At 39.7% G+C, this 22,361-nt stretch overlaps 1 protein-coding gene across 5 annotated transcripts in view; it reads right to left on the bottom strand.

Annotated features, from left to right (window-relative positions):
- The window catches only part of KIF16B (kinesin family member 16B), a 302,734-nt gene that overhangs the window by 55,499 nt on the left and 224,874 nt on the right, over nucleotides 1–22,361 (bottom strand). For 4 of the 5 annotated variants that reach the window (XM_003810588.6, XM_055105088.3, XM_003810587.6 and 1 more), the window contains one exon: nucleotides 10,223–10,312. The exons of the other annotated variant lie outside the window; for it this stretch is intronic. In XM_003810588.6, coding sequence (XP_003810636.1) covers nucleotides 10,223–10,312 — 90 coding nt within the window. The remainder of the gene's footprint in view (nucleotides 1–10,222; nucleotides 10,313–22,361) is intronic. 5 annotated transcript variants of the gene reach the window in all.

The raw sequence follows: 22,361 nt of genomic DNA on the forward strand, positions 1-22,361 counted from the left end.
ACACATCCCATGCTCATAAATGGGTAGAATCAATATTGTGAAAATGACCATACTGACAAAAGCAATCTACAAATTCAATGCAATTTCCATCAAAATACCATCATCATTTTTCACAGAACTAGAAAAGAAAAAAAACCCTAAAATTCCTATGGAACCAAAAAGAGCCCACATAGCCAAAGCAAGACTAGCAAAAAGAACAAATCTAGAGGTGTCACTTTACCCAACTTCAAACTATACTATAAGGCTACAGTCACCAAAACAGCATGTTACTGGTATAAAAATAGGCACATAGACCAACACAACAGAATAGAGAACCCAGAAATAAACCCAAATACTTACAGCCAACTGATCTTTGACAAAGCAAATAAAAACATAAAGTGGGGACAGGACACCCTATTCAACAAATGGTGCTGGGATAATTGGCAAGCCACAGGTAGAAGAATGAAACTGGATCATCAGCTCTCATCCTATATGCAAATCAACTCAGGATGAATCAAAGACTTAAATAGAAGACCTGAAACCATAAAAATTCTAGAAGATAACATTGGAAAAACTCTTCTAGACATTGGTTTAGGCAAAGCCTTCATGACCAAGAACCCAAAAGCAAATGCAACAACAAAAAAAAGATAAATAGATGGGACTTAATTAAACTAAAAAGCTTCTGCACAGCAAAAGAAATAATCAGCAGAATAAACAGACAGCCCATAGAGTGGGAGAAAATCTTTGCAAACTATGTATTCGACAAAGGAATAATATCCAGAATCTATAAGGAACTCAAAGAAATCAGCAAAAAAAAAAAAAAAGAAAAAAGAAAAAAAAAAAACCAAATAATCCCATCAAAAAGTGGGCTAAGGACATGAATAGACAATTCTCAAAAGAAGATACACAAATGGCCAACAAACTTATGAAAAAATGCTCAACATCACTAATTATCAGTTAAATGCAAATCAAACCCACAATGCGATACCACCTTACTCCTGCAAGGATGACCATAATTTAAAAAATCAAAAAAATAAAAGATGTTGGCATGGATGTGGTAAAAAGGGAACACTTTTACACTTGCTGGTGGGAATGTAAACTAGTACAACCACTATAGAAAACAGTATGGAGACTCCTTAAAGAACTAAAAGTAGATCTACCATTTGATCCAGCAAGCCTACTACTGGGTATCGACCCAGAGGAAAAGAAGTCATTATATGAAAAAGACACTTGCACACACATGTTTATAGCAGCACAACACTTCAAAATTGCAAAAACATGGAATCAGCCCAAATGCCCATCAACCAAGTGGATAAAGAAAATATTATATATATATAACATATATGTGTGTGTGTATGTGTATGCATATATGTGTGTGTATATATATACACACACATATGTATGTATATGTATACATGTACACACACACACACACACACACCATGGAATACTACTCAGCCATAAAAAGAAAATAATGGCATTTGCAGCAACCTGGATGGAATTGGAGACCATTATCCTAAGTGAAGTACCTCAGGAATGAAAAACCAAACATCGTATGTTCTCACTCATAAGTGGGAGCTAAACTATGAGGAAACATGATACAATGGACTTCGGGGACTCAGGGGAAAGGGTGGGAGGGGGGATTAGGGATAATAGACTATACATTGGGTACAGTTTACACTGCTCGAGTGATGGGTATACCAAAATCTCAGAAATCGCCACTAACCACTAATGAACTTATCCATGTAACCAAACACACCTGTTTCCCAAACATCTATTGAAATAAAAAAAAAATCAACTAATGCTCCCAAGATAGACGCAAAAGAGGACAGCCAATGTCTTAATCAGTGGTCCAGAGAACATCCTATGGAGGATTTGCTCCCAATTACACACTCCTGAGCCCCAAGTCAGATTTACTGAATAAGAAATTCCTAGTTTGGGGCCTGAGTCTGCATATTTTGGAAAAGCTTCCCAGGTAATTTGGATGCTCATTGCGCCTCCACTCATCCTTGAAAGCAGTGATTTAAATGCTAGTTATCTACCAGTTGAAGAGAATGGTGTGATACAAACCACACAGTGAACTACCTGGGCCTCTGATAATGTACAAGGTCAGGAAGCTGGCTGTATTCTATTTTTGTCTGCATAGCTGTTTGCTATTTAGAAATTCAAGGAGGCTGAGGGCTTGGTGCAACTGAATTTATCTAAGGCTTACTGGGTGCTCTCTGTGGCTGCAGTTGGTAGCATTATAATTTGGGTGGTGAGCAGATTTGCAATTTTTATATTAAACTTGAAATGCTAGTAATAAAACTGTTATAATGCATTTGAATAATAGATGGTCAATAGTTGTCCAAGACAAATATAAGGCCAACAGCCAAATTCTTTTCATTTCTTTCTTTGGTGCTGCTCAGAAAATAAAGAAGGTGAGAAATGGTTCATCAGCACTAACTGAAAGTCCATCTACAAATTAAGTAACCTCTTGCCTAGTCGTTTTCTTCCCTCCCACTAGTATTTACTGGGCACCCAGAGAATGCCAGATGTGAGAGAACAATTGCTCTAACACAGCAATTTTCCATTTTTATGGAAGGCTCTCAAAATATTTTTCTCTCAGCTTTGTGGGGAGAAGGGAACTCCCTAGGGATGTGGCTGATTGAGGCTGACTGTGTTTGAAACTTGGGGACTCTAATGACTCACTGTGATAACTTAGTTATGATGAAGACAAGCAACATGAACTGTTCCATGTAGCTTATACTCTCATGATGCACAGGCATCCCCTAGCACTTGTTTTGATTGTACATTTTAATACATGAAATGTCTCATTTTCAAAATTCATTCTCTTGCCTCTAAGCGCAGCAGCACAAACTGGCTTCAGAATCATTTAGCCAAGAATATCATCAAAAGACCCTCAATGATTGATTCCAGTGCTTCATCTGTTTCACAGTGAGATTTACGTCCTTGAAAAGTAAGGTTCTGACTTAGTCCGTTCGGGCTGCTATAACAAAATACCTTAGACTGGGTAATTTATAAACAACAGAAATTTACTGCTCACAGTTCTGGAGGCTGTGAAGTCCAAGATCAGGGTGTAAGCAGATTCAGTACCTGCTGAGGTCTTGTTCTCCACAGATGGCCCCTTCTGTGTTCTCACATGGCAGGAGGTGGGGGCAAGCTCCCTCAGGTACTAATCCCATTTATGAGGGTCTCATGACCCAGTCACCTCCCAAAGGCCCCATCCCTTAATACCAACAAATTGTAGGTTAAATTTCAACACAATCTAGGAGGAACACAAACATTCAGTCCATAGCAGTGCTCATTAGGCTCTAGCATTTGAAAAGAAGGACTCCTTGTTAAATGTATGAAAATAAAGTCTTTTTAAAAAAGTCAGACAGGAGTTGGCATCTGTGAATCTCCTGGAAGCAGTAACTCTCCTGATGACCTCTGACCTTCCAGCCTCATGTCATCCAACTTTATTAAAATACCAGACCAGTCATCCAAAAAGCTAGGGGGATACTAGCTCTTCACTACTCATGCTAATGGATGAAAAAGAGATGTGGTTTTAAAAGTTTTTTTCTCTTCAGCTTGATGAGCTATGTTTCTGTTTTGCTGGACTCTTGGATTGTGACCTGGATCTACAGGTAAGCTTCATGAACATCAGACAGAAACAGTAACTCTATCTCCTTCTCATAGAAACAAAAAGAGAATACTTCATGCGGGCTTTGTTTCTGAGAATGTAACTTGATTGATATTTAAAAGCCTTACACTGATTTTAATAGAGTCAAAAATACATAGTTTTCATACAGAAAAAGCACTACAGAAATTATTCGCATGATAAAATTTCAAAGATCTGCTCTCTGGAAGATGCTGCATAATACTTCATAGTTGCTTTCAATAACACATTGTATCTGAGGCTCTCACAATCTTCTACAAACTAGCTGTGGCATTATCACTTTACAGACGTGAACTGGAAAACACAGGTTTAATTTGATTAAGATTCCATACAAGGTCAATGAAGGGGAACAGAAAATGAATGCCAGAAGGAGCTATTATCTTGCATAATACATGTCAATAGATGAAGAGGACAACTTAATTCAAAACAAAAGAGGAAACCCATTTGAAATCCAGAAGAAACTGCTAAGATTAAAGAAAATGAATAAATAAAAATAAAACAACAATTTAAAAAACCCTGAGTAATGCAGCACCTCCAGTGAAGAACTCAGCCTACTCATACAGTGAATCTGAAAACAGAATGGCAATAATGTTCGTATATGATTGAAGATCACATGCAGCAAATCTGTCCTTCTTCAGTATTACAAAGTACAAAAAATTTAGGTTTTTTATTCATATAATCTGTCATCATACAATTAAAACAAGGACTAAATTTTTCTTTGGTTTTTGCTTTTCCCCTGCTCTCAACCCCAACTTCCCAGAATTTTATGGAACCCAGTGTCTTCTTGTCTGCTCAATTCCTAAGTTCTGTTTGTATTAACCTTAGGTTACTTCTATTTTATTCAGAGACTTATCTTATATCTAATAATCAACAACTCCTTACTGCTTTAATTGGCTCACCACCCAAATGTATATAAAGTATTCCTGAGGGGTCTTCAGTTGACAAGCACATCATTCTCCTTAAGGAGACATTATAGTAAATAATTAACCAAATGAATGTGAGTGAACAGGGGGATTAGAAGGCTTAGCTGAATGATGGTTAAGGAATTCTTAAACTTTCTCACTAGGGTGATGGCTTTCAGGACTCTCAGTCTACCTAACGTAGTGCATTCTTTACTGATCTTGGTTTTTCAGAAAGTCTTTAAGAACATTTAAGCAATTATCAAATTTCTTCACAAAGAAAGTCTAACACATGAACCAGAAGACATATAGATATGTTCAAGAATGTTTACAGAGAAGTAGTCACAACAGCAATAATTGGGAAACTACCCAAATATTCATCAACAGGATTCTGGAAACCTGATAAGGTGACATGCCAAGTTTGTTATGAGACAACGTTGCTCATGCTTATGGTAAAAATGACACCCCTGACTCCCTGCCTCAATAAGTTGCATCTGGACAGGCAGAAATGACAGCTGTCTGGTGGGAAGCCATAGCTTTAGGATTCTCTGAGTGAGATGACTGGTAACTCAGCAGGCTGTTGGGACTCTAGAAATTCTGCCTATGGAGTTGTTATAAGAGACACTGGCTCCCGTCTGGCACGGGATTCTAGGCCAGAGTGGTTCTCACACATGCCCATGTGGGGCTCAACTCTGTACGTTAGCTATCACCTGGAGAAGTGAGGCAAGAACAGCTCTCAGACAGCCGAGTGGACTGCTCCAGAGACTGCTTGGAGGGCTTCTCCAAGCCCTTGTGCCCTGCTGGCAAGCAGTGATTCTTGTCCTGTGTCCTTTCCAGGGAAACTGACGCTGAGCATGGGCTATGGGAGTTGTGAGTCTGAATGCATAGCTGGACCCAGGAGGACTTCCTGATGAGTGTTGCAAATCATTCCTACTGAGGGTTAGATTAAGAAGAACTTTCACATTCCATGTACATATTGTTGAATAATGTCAAACTTTTATAATGAACATGTAATTTATTATTGGGGAAAAAAGATTACCAAAAGAAAACAAATCTCCATCAAGAGACCTGTCACACCAAACTGTTAAAAGTATATCCCCCAGGAGACCACGGCTAAACTCCAGATGAAATGTGAATGGGCAGGATATCATTTTAGACAAAGTTCCAAAAGACTATAGGCTAACTAAAACTAAAGTGTTAAGGTGACAGAAGAGTCTGTCTTGGCAAGCATATTCCTAATTCTGTATATTTTGAATTCCAGTGTGCTTTTCGATATTTCTTAGCTTGATTAAAATTTTGGAGCCTTGTATGGCTAGGTAAATTTAATATGTGTCATTTAAAAATATACTATCATCAAACATTTTGTTACCCTTGCAATTAAGAGAGCCAGAATAGTCTTCTACTTCCACAGAAATAATGAGCCCAATCTGGTGAAGGAGCGAAGTAAATAAAATATGTTCCCACTTGGCTATAAAATAGTCACCCATGAGAGGAAATTTTCAGGATCCTTTTGTATCAACCCTTTGGCTTTCCTGAAAGAGTTAGGTCTTTAGCAAATCAAGTGATTTCTAGGATGCTGTCAGGCCAAATAGTCCACTTGGAGGAGCAGATTAGCATTATGGTAATAATATAAGCACTAATGAGAGCAATAATAATTGACAAATACGTAATAAACATTGATCTCAAGTCTCGACAAATACTTAGCAAGTATGACTACGTGAAGCTGAGCTGCATAAGAGTAAAAAGAACTTTACAGGAAAAGAGACAGCTGATATTCAACTTAATTTTAAGCTTTATCTTAAAAATGTTAAATGGACAATGCTGTTGTGAGTGAAATAAGATTTAGATCTAGAATGACAGGCTACTGTGTTTTTAGAAATAATTCTTTTTTCCCATTTTTATATTATTGTTGGTTTAGAAACAGAAAGTAGAGTGCAATGGCCTGGGACTGGCTTCTGCTCATCAATTGTTTGATACAAGGCAAGTTATTTACATCTCCCACTCTTCAGTATCTGTCTCTATAAAACAAGGAGGGTAACAGCCCCCACACTTCCCAGTGATGTCCGAGAACCACATGAGATGCACAGCACGGCACCTGGCCCACGGTCAGCACCTTGTAAGTGTTGGAGTTATGGCTATGGACACAAACAACGGCATGGCACTCCTCGGGGTCTGTACCTTTCAACATGTGGTGTTTGTTTTAGGAGCTTACTACAAGGTTTCAAATCACCACTCTCATAGTCTGTTTTCCTTCAAATACATGCACACACGTGTTTGTGGGTTCTCCTTTATATATAACATTCTTTTGTCCTTATGTGAGAGTAATTATAAGCCACAAAATTAAACACAACATGGAGAACCAATTTCCATTCTTAGCTAACATTGAGATCCTGAGCCTGTCTTCAGGAAAAGAGGCTTCTGTGAGCAGAAGTCGCCTATGAATAGAAATGGTCTGAAGACTGAAACTTAGCTAGAAATTGAAGCAGAAATAAAAGCACTTTACTCAGTGTAAAAGAAATAAAAAAATTTTTCTTAATTATTCCTGATCCAAACAATAACTTGTATTTCTAAGAGAAGGTTCACAATATCTTTCTCCTTTAAACTTTAGGCTTATATCCTTCATCTCTCTTGATAGTTCTAATTGGGTGTTTAAAAGTATCCTCAAATTAACGTCTAAAAAGAATTATGGATTTGAGCTCTCTAGCACCCCAACCATGCATACTCGGTATGGCCATTAAAATGACCTTTTAAGTGTATAAATAAAACCACTTTGTTACCAGGCTTAATACGGTCCAGTGGCTTCCCATGCACTAGGAATACAGTTCAAGGCTCCACATGATAGAGTCCCTTCCTACCTCTTTGCCCACATTCCTCTACCATCCTCACCACTTTTCCAGGCCTTTTTGTTCTTGGAACAAACCAAACTTGGTTCTACTGCAGGGCCTTTGCACTTGCTCTTCCCGTGAGTTACAATGTACCCACCTCCAGATTTTCATGGCTGGCTCTTTCTCAACATTCAGATCTCAGCACAAATTCCACTCTTTCAGAAAGGTGTGCCTGGCCTGCCCCACCTAAAGTAGTCCACTACCCAGCTCTCATGCCACACTGTCACAAGGCCTGGTTTTATTCACTTTACACAAGCTGAAATTGCCTTATTTATTTGTTCACTGTTTATTCTCTCTACTTCATGAGAAGAGGGAATGCAGCTGTCTTGTTCACAATGTGTTCACCATGCAGAGTTGCTCAATACAGATGAGTGAATTAATGAATGACATCAACTTGATTTTCTTCATTTGAAGGTTTTTAAAAACATGTTTCTAATACACCCTTTTTCCTCTGGAAAATACTCTCATGTATATGATAATCTGTGTTCATTCATTTTGCCTGGTACCAAGTAACTTCTTCGACTCACTGGTTCATGTCATTCTTAACCTTGGGTATGTTTTCTTCTATTATATCTTTAAAGATTGTTTCTGTTAGGTTCATTCTGGAGTTTTCTTTAAAAACACAGATTAGAGTTGTATATTGGTGCTCTGAAAACTCTTTTAAATATCTCTCAGCTAATGTATCAACTAGAATGCCACCTTGTCAGGAGCCCAACCCTGAAACAACCTTGTACTAAAGTGTGCCCAACACCTTCTGCCCCACCATTCTTTATTGCTAGTTTTCATATAAGGCATGTAACTCACTTTAAATGGCAACTGCAACATTGCATGCTTACTCTTAAAGTGCTAGCTATTATTTTCTCCTTGTTTACTGTCTGCCCCATATTTAAGATATATAGAAGAAGAAATTTTTTTCTTGTCTGTCACAGTCTTACTGGAATCCAGAAAAATGTGCCTACACAGAATGGGTTGAAGTAATCAAAGAATCAATATAAAATAAATACATCCTGGAATGAATGTGTGTGTGTGTATATAAAGTCTGAGTGCTTTTATTTCATGGAAATTGCTTTTGCTAGGTATTGCTTTGGGAATTCAGTGAGTTTAATTAAATATGCAAAATCCATCCGTTATTAAAATACTGATGTAGTAACTTAAAACCAAGTGGTTAATGAGCTGCAAAGCTCACTTTAAAAACAAGCTGCTCTGTACATTTCATATGTACACAATACTTCTTTTAATTGTCAATATTGATTTCAGCCACGAAAATTAAACTGCAGAAACAAACTTAATAACTTGATTTTGATGTTATTACTGTTACAAGAAGCCTCTTGGGAACAAATTCCCACTTGAAGTTTCCTAAATTTTTAATAAAAGACTAGAGAGTGTGACAGCTTAGTAACAGAATTTCAGAGATAGCTTAAGATATGGTTTGGATGTGTGTTCCCTCCAAATCTCAGGTTGAAATATGATCCCCAATGTTGGAGGTGGGGCCTAGTAGGAGGTGTTGGATCTTGAGGGCAGATTCCTCACAAACAGCTTGATGGTATCCCATGGTAATGAGTACCTTGAGATCTGATTGTGAAAAAGAGTCTAGGACCCCCTCCTTTCTCTCTTGCTCCCTGTCTCCCCATGTGACACACTGGGTCCCCTTCATATTCCACCATGATTGGAAGCTTCCTGAGGCCCTCACCAGAAGTGCTTCATGTAGAGCCTGTAGAACTGTAAGTCAAATAAACCTCTTTTCTTCATAAATTACCCAGTCTCTGGTAATCCTTTATAGCAATGCAAACAAACTAACACAGCTTAATTCTACCTGAGCTCAAGATTCTTCTATACACCAGGGAACTATTTTATTTACAAAAAGCTATTTCTCTTTGTATTTTATATCAGATTTTAAAAAGGGTGGAAGCCATGAGAATGTTAAGGAAACATTATTTAATGTGAACCAAATTAGTGAACCAAATTTCTAACTATATTTTAGAATGTCATAAAAAACCATAAAAATAGTGCTCAAAACCAATAATTGGTGAAAGCAGGCTAGTTAGACAATGACTGTTGATTGATCTGCAGTCAGTTCAACACAAAATTCCCAGAAAGCTGGACCTAGATAATGCTTCCTTTAGTTGAAGTAAAATCATCATCATCATCATCATTACTTGGAAAACACACATTCCTTCTAGGAATACTTTGCTTAAAATTACTTGAGAAACCTGTGTTTGTTCAAAAAGGAAAAGATGACTAATGTATTAATACCCTCTGGATATTTGATCTGATGCATGAAATGCTTTCTGGTCTCTAGATAATTCTGCATTTTCTATCTACCTTTCCCTCTACGTTCAATGGCAAAATAACTGTTATGACTTGACTTCTCATTAAGTATAAGACTAAGCATGAATGTAGTCTTTCTTTTTTAAAGAAAAAAGTGTAAATCTATATGAAGAAGTTATTTTAATTTTAATAGGTCTCAAATTGAGAAGTTATAAATTGATTAAAATATGTATTTAAAATTTACCATAAAATTTATGAGAAGGATGGAGTTCACTTACTGTCATTGTAATATCACTTTCAAAATCTTCTGTTAAGAAAATGTTTAAATTGTGTAGAACAGAAATGGAACAAAGAAGAAAAATTTTAAAGTTATCTTTGATAAATGGGTTATTGAAGTAAGACTTAGTGACACTAATAAGCTAGTATCTGGAAGAGAGAGACAGAGAGAGAGATAACATTACTAATGCAATCAGCTCATTTACTTTATAAAATGAATGCTCTTAATCGGAGATAATAATTTCATAACTTACCTCTGCATACTTTAACTTCAATGTTTTATGCATTTCTCGAAAACGACTGTAACGCCTGAATACAGTCCATGTCTCATCTAGGACAGTAATCTATTAACCAGGAAAACCAAAATGAATAAGCATTAAGAAGCAAAAGTCACTAAAATTTTTCAAAATAATTTAAAAATTAAATTTAAAAAAAGTGATTAGCATGTAAAATTTCTCTAGAACTGAAAACATTAATCTAGCTGCATAAATACAACTTAGAAATAATAAATGTACTTTACTTAAACATGCAGCTTTGGCTCTCAGATCTTGCTATAGGCAGCTTGTCTATGTAAAGTGAAGGGCAGATGGTCATCTCTTAATTGGTTATAAAAAGTGTCCCTTTTTATAGAAACACTTTTAAAGAAGAGGAGGTGGAAGAGGAAAAAAATCTCACTGCCTCTCAGTCATTGTTAGTATAATAACACAACAGTATATTTTGCTTTTTTTCAGAGGGAGAATAATCAATTCAGCCTTTAATAGGCTAGCTGGAGTGGAAACTCTGTTGCACATCAGCTCACATATGAAAGGTCACAGTGACAAGAAGAGGCAGGTAGACCACATCAGCCTTTACAATCACACCTAAAGCACAGGCCAATGAATCTCCAATTCCTTTCTCCGCTTCCCACCTTTCTTCTGAGCTCCAGACCCACATACCCAACTTGGCACATCTTTCTTCCCATGTCACCCAGGAACCTCCAATTCAATTTGTCCAAAACCATACTCAACATATTCCCTCCAGTCCCAGCTCTGGTATTCTCCATTTCAAAGCATTCTACCACCACCTACCCAGCAATGCCAGCCAGAGATGCTGAAGTCATCCCTGACCTCCCTTCTCTTCCTATCCCTGCATTCAAACAAGTGCTAAGTCTTGCCCCTTTTGCCTTCTAAACATTTCTTAGAACTTTATCCTTCCATCCTTTGCCATCAGCACCATTTGACTTTAGGCCTTTGGGTCTCCTGTGGACTCTGCAAGAGCATCTCCCAACTGTCCACCCCACATCTGCCCTCTCCAATCCCTTTTCTGCATGACTGAAAACAGATCTTTTAGAACTCAAATCTAACCATTTGATTTGGGAGGTGACCCTCCTTAAGGGGAGCTTCATGCTGCTCATAGAAAAAGACCTACATTTTTAACCTGCCCGCAGCAGCCTGTCTGCAGGCCTCTCCTGCTAGGTGTCTTCACTCCTGCTGCATCCCTGAATGCACATATTCTCTGCCACCTCAGGGCCTTTGCACGGGCCGTGCTCCTTTATGGGAACTTAACTTGCACATAAGGGAAATGCTCTTCTCAAGCACAATAATTCAGCCTGATTCTCCCACATGTAAATCATAGGGCCATCAGTAGAAAGTAGAAACAAGAAAGAGAGAAGACACAGGTGGGCAGCTTTGTAAGGAGGAGTCTGAGTCCCAGCCATTCTTTGATTCGCTCACTTCCCAAAAGTGGCAAATGAGATGATCTAGGGTGTATGAGGATGTACATTTTTAAATTTTTCATCATTCTGGTTCTGTACTCATTTTTTACAATAACTTTTCAATTGTGGCAGGTTTCTTATGAGTTTCCTTGAAAAAGACATTTCCATAAGAAAACAAAAGTGAATGTATTTACAGAAAATCATTACAAACAAGAGTGCAGGTGCTCTGCAGCAGTAAGCATTTAAAGCTGGCAAGCACGTCACTTGAGCTTGGGAAACCCTGCTCCTGGCTGTGAGCTGGTTGGCCTTCCTCTCTGGCTTGCTCCTCCTCAGCAGACCCGACTGAGGCACTGAGAGCAAGGCCAGCACAATCAGTGAGGATGTGGGGGCTTCCTCTGGCCCACAGCCCAACAATTCACAGTCTTGGCTGCACACAAACCAGGTGGCAAAGACAAAACTGGAGCACAAGTGGGCCCTGCTGCCTTCCAACAGGGCATGCTGCAGCCTGTTTGCACAGAAAAGCCCAGGAAGTTAATGGAACCACTTCATGACCTGTGAGTAGTAAGATGCAGGATGTTTCACAGGTGAGACTATACTATACTGGGACTCGAGATTCCTCAGAAAGCCACCTCCAGAAGCCTAGGTTTCTCACATTCCTCAGACTCTGATGTTCCTGGCTCTCCTTCCTTCTCCTGAAATGCTTCCACTGCACTTCTTGGGCTCATGGGCAATCATCAGCAAAATCCCCCAGGACCTCAGCCTCTTCTGGAACATCCCTTTCATCTTTGCTGTAACTGAAACCCGGCTCTCCCGTGAGGAAGCACTTCCGTGGCAATGCTCTCCAGCCGGGACTGTCTTCTCCCCCCACACTCTTCCTCCTACCGTGCTGGGATGGCGGTCGATACTCTTGTTCTTCACTCCAACTTCCAAATAACTGCTCCTGTATCCTTTCTGAACTCTCTACTCTGTGAGCATAGTGCTTTCAGACCCTGCTGCTCTACCCTCCTCCTTGCAGGCAGCCATTCACCCTGGTTGCTTCCCCAATTCCTTGAAGGTTTAGAGTCTGCTCACTGTCATCTGCTTCAGCCCTACTGATCTCCTGCATGATTCTTGGTAATTTCATTAATCACCCAGATGATCCCTCCAACACCCTGACCTCTAATGTCCTTTTACCTCTGCCCTGGTTTCTTCCTCACTCAACTTGAAAACCATGAGAAATCCTCATAAGCACAAAACCTCAAATCTGTCCCACTCTTGAAATTCTCTGGACGAAAATAAATCACAACTCTTGTTAAAACCAACTGTCTGCTCACTCCCTGCCTGCACCTGCCCAGCAGAATGGGGCTGAGGAATAACACGCCACCAAACAGACTGATCTCATTTTAAAGTCACAATTGCCACCATCAAGTCCGCCTCTGATGACACCCACCAATCATGCCACGTTTTCCAATTCTGTGCACTCTTCCATTCTCTTACAAAATGATTACTCCTCTTTGTCCTCAAGTCTTTAACACCTCTCTCCATCCTCTCAGCTGACAACCTTAAGTCCTTAAAACAAAATTCCAGGGAATAATGGGAAGAAATTGATGACATCAAAAATTTTTCAGGAATTTTGTTTTAATGGAAAGGACAGAAATGGAGTGGCAGACGGAAGGGAAAGGCAAGTCGAAATGGGAGTTTAAGATGAGAGAAATAATGGTGCGTTTAAATGCTCATGGAGTAATATGACAGAAAGGAGGCTGTGTTGGTGCAGGAGAGGAGAAAATTGTTAATTGCGGTGTCTTTCAGAAATCTACTCACCATTCCACCCAGACTACTCTTACCAAGGTTAGCAATGGCTTTTGTATTGCTAAATCCACTGGTCAATTTTTGGTTTTGATCGTACTCAGTCTATGGGAAGGATCTGACGTAGCTGTCTGATAGCGTTCTCCTCCTTCAAACATCTTTTTCATTTATTTCAGCTTCCACTGCTACACTTTTATCTTAGTTTTCTTTTCATCTGGGATTTCTCATCTCCCTGACTTCTAAACATCGAGTCCTCCAGGGCTCAATCTTGAACATGTTTTATTTTCGACCTGCACTCACTGCTTTGGTGACCTCATCCCATCTCACAGCATAAATTTACATGTGGATGACTCCCTGGATGCCTGTACCTCTCTCCTGAACCCAGACTCGTATATCCTACTGGCTACTTGACAAGCTGGCCTACTCAGATGTCTAATATGCATCTCACACTTATCATGGCTGCACTTACCAAAATTAATCTCATTCAAACCTGCTCCCCTTCCCCATCTCAGTAAATGACAATGCTATTCTTCTCCCTGTTCCATGCAAAAACTCTGGCATCATCCTTGATGTTTGTCTTTCTTGTTCACATCTCACATCCAGTCAGTCAGTGAATCCCTTCTTGCCAAGCTTCCAAAATAGAATGAGAAAATGGCCATTTCTCACTATCTCCACTGTTCATATGTTGGTCACCATCTTCTCTTGCCTGGATTATTTTTAACATCCTCCTAGTTGGTCTCCTTGCTTATAGTCTTGCCTCCTTCCTTCATTTTTTTCTCAACACAGGAGCCTAAGTGATCTTGTTAAACATTAAGTGTGATGGGGCCATTTCTTTGCTCATATGAAGCATCCTCATAACATGTCCCATCTCACTCAGGGTATGAGTTCGAGTTCTTCCAGTGATCTACAAGGATTTCTACAATCTGTCTCCTCCCTGGCTCTTCCACAGCCACTTTCTTCCTTGCTCATCTAGGGTATACCCAAGATGCTACACAGCAAGTATGGCCTTAGAGACTTTGCATATGCTTTTCCTCTTTCTGGAATGTTCATTTCCCACATTTTCACATGACTAGCTCCCTCATTTCCTTCAAGTCTTTGCTCAAAAGTCACTTTCTTAGTGATTTCCCTGTTGGATATCCTATCTAAAATTGCATCCTCTTTCCCATTCAACACTGCTTACTCTTCTTCCCTAAATTATTTTTCTCCTTAGCACTTCTGATTACCTAACATGGTCTGGATTTACTAATATATCTTGTTTCTTGCCTCTCTTCCCCACTAGAATGTAAGCTCTAAGGAGAGCTAAGATTTTTACCTGTTGGTCACTGCACCTTAGAACAGAACTTGACACATCACAGGCATTCTGAAGAGTTGGAAAGGGGAGCCCCTAGATGGACTTGTCTTAAATATACTCTGCCTCTTAGTGACAATGAATCAGCAATGGCTTTTTAAAATCTCTCTGTGCAGGCCTCAAACAAAATCAGGATAAAGGAACTGGACACTCAGCTTGTGGGGCTTTAGCCTATGGTGTTTTCCTCTTTGTTGCTTTCACAGCTAATTAATGTTGCACCATTTTTTGAAATCTCCGAATAGTGAAATGGTACTTCGAACCTGCCTCACAATTTTGGGTATCATTCTTCTTTCCCACAGTGGCCCCAGTGGTCCTTGTAAGTGATATCAACTTCTCTAATGAACTGCATACACCAAATGCTGGGGAGAACATGATGATATAGCTAAGTGATTTCCTAGGCAATAGAATCTAAAAGGCATTTGGGCACAAGATGACAAGACAGCAAGAAGAAGATAAAATCCCCGTCTAAGAATGTTCCCCCAAAAGCATCCAATACACCCCCTTCTGCCTTAATACCACCCTCCACCCTTGAGTGCTTACAACAGAAGGTGGGAGGCTACCATTGTGTGTGTGTGGAGCTGGGAGGAGAAAGAAAGATGGCCCAATGTGGAAAGAGCTTAGCCTGCCCAAAGCTACCTTTTCTATGTACAGTTAAATCCACACTTAACATCGGCAATAGTTCCTGGAAACTAACTTTAGGCAAAACAACATACAGCCAAACCACATTTTCTCATCAACGCTGTAAAAAAATGATGTTGAATGAAATGATGTCATTTGAGGAGCTGCTATAGTTGGTTTGCTTAAAGTTGCAGTTTCCAAGAACCTAACAATGATGTTATAAACTTACTGTATTCCTCTGAATTGAGCTTAGTGAGGTCAGTGAAGGTATCAGAGGAGTCTTTTTGTGACTCTTCTGGTGACTCCAGGAATCCTACCATTAATGACAGAGAGGGGACTCTCTGGAACCATTAACCCTGTGTATATAATAAGGTCTCAAAAATGATGAACAATGAAAATCATTACTGGCATATTCTGGGTAGTGATTTTTGCCTCTTACCTTACTTGATATTTTAATAAACTCACATACAGACCTCAATGACTTCTGCCCTCGATATTTCAGTTTACTGTCTAAACCAGTGGTTAGCAGCATCAGCTGCACTGGGGCACTTGCTAGAAATGCATGTTCTGAGGTCTCACCCACAGCTCCTTCATCAGAAACTCTGGGCTGGGGCCCAGCAGTCTGTTCTGACCAACCCTCCAGGGAACTGTGATGCAGGTTAAGGTCCGAGCAGCCTGGCTATAAACCACTGGTCATGTTGTCACTTCAAAATCAGATGTCTCACTACCCTCCCAGGCCAAAGCCCTTAGTGCGGCATTTAGGGACTTTCCTAGGCAATCCCAGCTCTCAGTGAACTAAAAATCTCACACCCCAGACAACGTGTGAATAAAGAAATATAGCATATTCGTAGGTCTTCTGAAGGGTCTTCTGAACGGCCTCCTCAACCACACACCCCTTTCTGTACCTGGAGAGCTCCTGCTCAGCCCCCAGGGTAGTGTCCAAACCATGATTTTACCTTGGGCAGCAGCCCCATTCCCACTCCCTTCTCCCTGGAAGAATCATTTATTCCATCCCCTCCATGATCCCTTAGCATTTGGTTCACGCCATGATTAGAACACACAGCACAGGATATTAATTACATAATTAATGTTGCACTAATTGATTTATGTAACTAATACTAATTATATATCTCTCTACTTAGGAGATTTTAAGCCTTCTAAGGGTATAAGCTATTTGTCTTTTGGTAGTAACTGGGGTGGGGTGGGGTGGGTGGACTCTCATTGCAGAGATACACATTTACTGAGCTCCTACCACGTGCCTGGTACCATATTAGATGCCAGTAGTTTTCTGAGAGACATACTTGACATTATTTTACTTTTCAAATTAGGTAAGAGTTCAGGCTTGACCTCAACTGGTAAAACAGAAAGCATGGCCTACTGGAGTCTTGGTTGCTGTTATTCTGTTCTGGTGGTTTCATTAAGGTTCACATGAATCAAAGATTATTGAATTAGTTACAATAGTATGACTGTAAAAAAAAACTGCAGAGAATATGGTGCACTCTCAATATATTTGTAACACGAGTTCATAGTAAGGCATGAGAGATTTAAAAATTCTTCACTCTTGAGATTTTCACCTGAATTCAGGCTAAATATGGGGATGAGCAAGGCTCAAGCTTCCCACTTTATATAACACATTTGAATATCCCCTTGTTTATCAACAAGCAAATAAGATGAAGATGATGAGTATCACCAGCAATAACATCAGAAATGGTAGACAAGGCAACTGCATGTATGATCACGGCACAGAAAAAGCGTTAAATCCTTTCCCTTGAATGGAATGCCCAGAGCTGAGGATCTGCTCATGGGAAGCTTGAGAAAAAATAGACAGAAAGGCAAAATTAAGAGACAAAATTAAAGCCCTTTTCTGTCCCAAATTAAAATTGGGCATGAAATGGGGTGCTGATGCAGAAGGGAGGAACAGAAGATCAGTACAACAAATAAGTCAGACCAAAACACTTAATTATTTTATTTAATGTTGAGAATGCAAGATATCATTACTGCATATATTTGAGGAGCAAATTCATTACTTCTCTCCCTCTGAGTGGTTTCACTGATACAAATCCTTCTTTCCTGGGCCATAAAATGATCAAGCGCAACTTAAACACCATAAACATGTCCTCAAGATGGACTGCATTTACTTATAAACAATTCTCAATTGAGTGCTTCCCACTAATTTATGTTATATACTTATTTTGCTGGTTTAAGGATTGCCAGTGTTAAGATCTGTCATCAGTAGATATTTGGTTCTGTATATCTAGCAGTGTAAAGAGGAGAATCAACAGTTTTTCATTCAAAGAATCATACTCCAACCAGCTGCCTTTACACAGTTACTTGAAGAGTCCTCTTCAGCAATATTTTTTAAAGCAACATATGGGGGAGCTACTTCAAGCATATTTTTAAAAAATCTTTGTAATTAGTAACTGTTTAGAAGAAATAGTCTAATAGCAACCTAATATATACTAAAAAAAGTTTTGTCTGATTTTTGCAAAATAAAGCTTAGGCAGTGACATAACTATGAACATGTTTGAGCAAACAAGAAATATATTCCTAATGAACATGCCTGTATATAATAGTAACAAGCATTAATGGATAAGGTTTAATTAAAATCTCCTTACATACTATAGAAAATGAAAATTAATTTATACTCTCCCAGCTGGTGGGCCTCACAGAGGAAGAGACAAGATGCTCCATGTAGTATGGAAATAAACTATTGGTACTTCTATTTTTTTTTAAATCTTATTCTTTCTAGATCTCTACTTCTGAAAGTGTATCCTAATAAATACTATGTACAGTTAGTAAATGTTACACTATCTATACAGATAAAAATCAATATAGTGGGTGTGCCTGCTCAATAACTTTTCCAGCGATAGCTATGTGTGATTTGAAAAGTTTAGGCTCTGTGACTCTAAGCTGTGGCTGGTAAGAGATGCATGCAGGAAGACCTCAATGTTTCCAAGAGAGCAGGGTCTAATTCATTAACTAATTCTACTGAAAGTCTTATGCAGCAACATAACTATGAGTGTGTCTGAGAAAACATGAAATATATTCCAAATGTATGAATCTGTATAGTAACAAGCATTAGTATATTAGATTTAATTAAAATCTCTTAGACAACTGTTGCAAATGGTACTAAGCCAGAAGTAGTAAAAGAAGCCAACACCCCATTAATCACTTCAATATCCCAGAGAGATCACAGGCTGCCATCTGATTGCTCCTTGATGTGATCTGCCTCTGCCATCCCCAAATCTTTCTGAGGACAGACAGTGCCGGTGCTTTCTGATTTCTGTGGGCATGCACACCCCATAGGTGCTGACTCTGCCTGGCTATCTTCACTGCGACCTCTTCGTGGTCTCCTAGCTTACCTCCTTTCTCTCGGATCAATTACAGAGGCTGGACTCCAGGTTAGTCCTCCTGACACTGGGAGACCAGCACCTCAAAATCCCTGACTCTCTAAGCCTTCTTGTGGGGCCCATCAGAACAGTCCCCCAAACTGAGTGCCTATGGTGTCAGCCTGCTCTCCTGGGTGCTGTCCTGCACGCTGAAGACAGCCCCCTAGGAGGGTAGAATGAATTTACACTACAGGTATGCCATTTTAGCTCAGCAGTCACTCCTACTTGGAAATCCTTCCAAATTCCATTCTCTGCGATGAGTATTTCAAAATGTTCTAGATTTTTCCATCCTTATAATGAACTCGGTTTACTGAGATGATTAGAGTCACCTAAGATCAACTCCCTGAGTATCCTTTTAGCACATTTCAAAATGATGCTGTTGCTACATTCATTTCCCTTCCTTCAAAACCTCTTCATCCTCACTTAATTTTCCTGATTCACTTCTACCTGAGAGGAGAGCCCCTCTCCAAGGTTAGCCTCCTTCTGCACTGCTTCCTATTACTAAGTCATCACTTGTCCTTTTCTACCGTTGGGCCTCTGTCTTTGTTGTTCCCATGGCCCAGAACACCTCCTCTCTCGTCTGCACTCACTGAAATCCACCCATCGGTCTCAAGCAAGCAAAAATGTACATCTGCCTTGACGTTTTCCGATTATGCCTCCATGAGCCCATTGGCTCCATGCTGCTCAATTTTTCTCACGTGTTTCTCTTCCCACACTTAATTGTCTCCTGAATGGATGAACTAGTTATTCATCTTTTCTGTTCCTTGGTATCCTGATGCTTCTACTATGGTCTTTAAAAAATTATATTACAGGTACCAAATATTTGTTAAGCAATAAAAGAAATAATGGAGACAGTGGCACTCACAGCCTCTTTTCAATATACACTTTTCTGAAACATTTTCTAATTACTTTTTCATCCTGAAGTGTGGGCAACGGTGTGACCTGCATTATAGTCCTTTTCTGACTTACCTGTAACTGTTTAAAGGTTTTAGAAAGTAGGCATTACGGGATGTAAGAGGGCAAATTGTAAAACAAAGAAAGAGAAAATCTCATTTACCAAATTCCCTTTAGAGAGAACATTGATTTAGAAAACATACTGTGATAAACAATTTTAGGGTAGGTAGGTATGAGGCTCCTAAAAGACACGTTAAGAAACAACAGATAGTCTCTAAACTGCCTTTAGGAGGGTGGGTCCTGTTAACCTACACAGTTTAGGGATAAAGGCTGAGCCAGCAGGCTGGAGCTGAACTCCTAGGCTTAGTAAGGTGGCAGCACTTGGAGCTCCCAGGAATAGCTAGGCAGGAGGAATGGAAAGGCTGGTGCTCTTGGGAGAACACAATAGTCTAATGGGGTATTTTAAGTTATTTGCTCTGAGATATATCTGCAATGTATCCCCTCCTCTGGCTCCATTAGGGACACTTTGGGAACGTTCACCGGCTTCTCCTTCTGGGGAGCCCAAAGGAGGGCAGAGCTCTGCAGCCAGGTGGGAGTAAAGAAAGAGAGACTCGGTCAGCAGCCATCCAGGGACACAAGGCAAGGGAACAGTTGCCATCTGGACCATGTCCGCAACTGTGTAACAGTTCCTAATCCAAGCAGGCTTCCCCCTCCAGTGCAGTGGGCCCTGTGAACCTGAAGCTTGACCAACTGCAGAAATTCTGTTCAAAGGTACTTGAGGGAAGAAGCTGGGCCTCTGCAGGAAGAGCCTGGTTCTAAAGACAGCACATTGCACAAGGAAAGGGCAGTCCAATGCCAGTCCTCGATCTGCCCGTCTGTGGGTAACACAAATGGGAGGTGTATGGAGCTTGGAGAGTGAAGATTCCTGAAAGCAGGGGAGCCGCTCAAATAGGAGATTCTACAGCCATCCGATTCAGGAAAATCTCAGACACATTTCTATGCAGATGCATCACCGACAAGTACAGAAGGTGCCTCAGAGCCTCAGGCTTGTGAACCTGGTCCAAACCTGGTGTGCTAGGAAGCAATGAGCCTAGTGATTGACTCCCAAATTACACTCACACTCGAGGCAGCTATGAAGTGCTACTAAGTCCAACAGGGCTTTCAGGCTGGCCCAAATCCTGCCTTTTGCAATAACCAGAAATAATGACTTCCCGATGCTTTAACTTCAGCATCTTCAAAACAGGCTGTAATACCGCTTATTTCAGTATACTTACCTCACAGGGTAGTTTGAAGGTAAATTTGATAAAATGTGTGAAGGCCCTGAGAATCTGGGAGATGGGGGCCTTTAAGTACAAGATTGTCACTGATAAAGTGCTTCCCCCTCTGCCAACACCTCTGTGAAGCAGGTGAGGTATACGGCGACTTATTCTACTTTAACACGGTGGGAAATTGCGAGAATGACAGTCTAAGCAATTTTCCTTTAAATTACCCAGATATTCAGAGGCAAACCAAGGAATGTAAAGTCTCCACCAGTCATCAGGAGATAAGAAAATAATGAAAAGCTCTAAATTAACTCTGACTTGGATCCTGACTTTAGCCCAGCAACTTATTAGTCGTGTGATTTTGGATAAATTACTCAGTTCTTTCAGGTCCCAATTTCTTCATCTGTAAAATGCATTCATGATTCCTAACCTGCAGATGAACTAAAAAAATGCGAAGAGACTAGACACAGTGCTTGGACACTCAATAGACGGTGACTCCTGGCACTGTGATTCCGTTCTTAAAAAGGCGTTATATTATTCATTACTGAAAGGTAAGCGTATCCATGGGTAGCAACTGCAAAAGGGAAAGTTCAAACGATTTTGTGATTTTAAAACAAATTTTATTCTAGGAAGAGATGCAAAACTCCCAAAATTCTGAAACCAAGGAAGGAGGAATACTAATATAGTCTTATAATAAAAAAATAGAAATTTGAGTGAAATGGAAATTGAAGGCATGACCATAAAATAATAACTGCTTTTCTTCTGTGCTTGTAACTCAATCTCATTTCTTCTTAGTCACTTCTTACACAGGAAGCATTTACTTTGTGAAGATAAATATGGCTGTCCAAGGAAGGGCAATATAAAAGATCAGTTGGTTTGTGTGAAAACCGGGAAAGAAAAAAAAATTTTTTTCACTTTTCAGTAGAAGACTGAAAGTTTGCAAAGAGATGGGATGGGTGATAAATTTTAAAAAAATCCTAGGATAAAATGTGATTCTTCAATTCTTAGTGTAGTTACTTTCACTTGCTATTTATGTTTTAAAATAGTACAGAATCTGAAGATTTAAATCTAGGTGGACATGGCATAAGCAACACTCCATTTGTCTCGGCCGTGCTAATACACGTGCAGGGAGATAATCCATCAGTTGCTAATAAGCACAGATTCAGATGCCAACACTCTACACTTTCTGAACATCTATATTCTATCAAGTAGGGAGTATTTCCAAAAGATGTATCTGTACAGAGTTTATCTAATAGACTGGAATGGCTCTTATTTCTGTTCTGCCAAATAAAGAGAAATTTCTTGGACTGCAAATGTGATTGCTTGAACTCCCAAACTGCAATTTTTCTAGGCATTTCTTCTTCATGCTTCCTGGCAGGCCAATCTACCATCAAATTCTTCAGG

This window comes from Pan paniscus, chromosome 21, assembly GCF_029289425.2.
Source record: "Pan paniscus chromosome 21, NHGRI_mPanPan1-v2.0_pri, whole genome shotgun sequence".
Classification (NCBI taxonomy): Eukaryota; Metazoa; Chordata; class Mammalia; order Primates; family Hominidae; genus Pan; species Pan paniscus.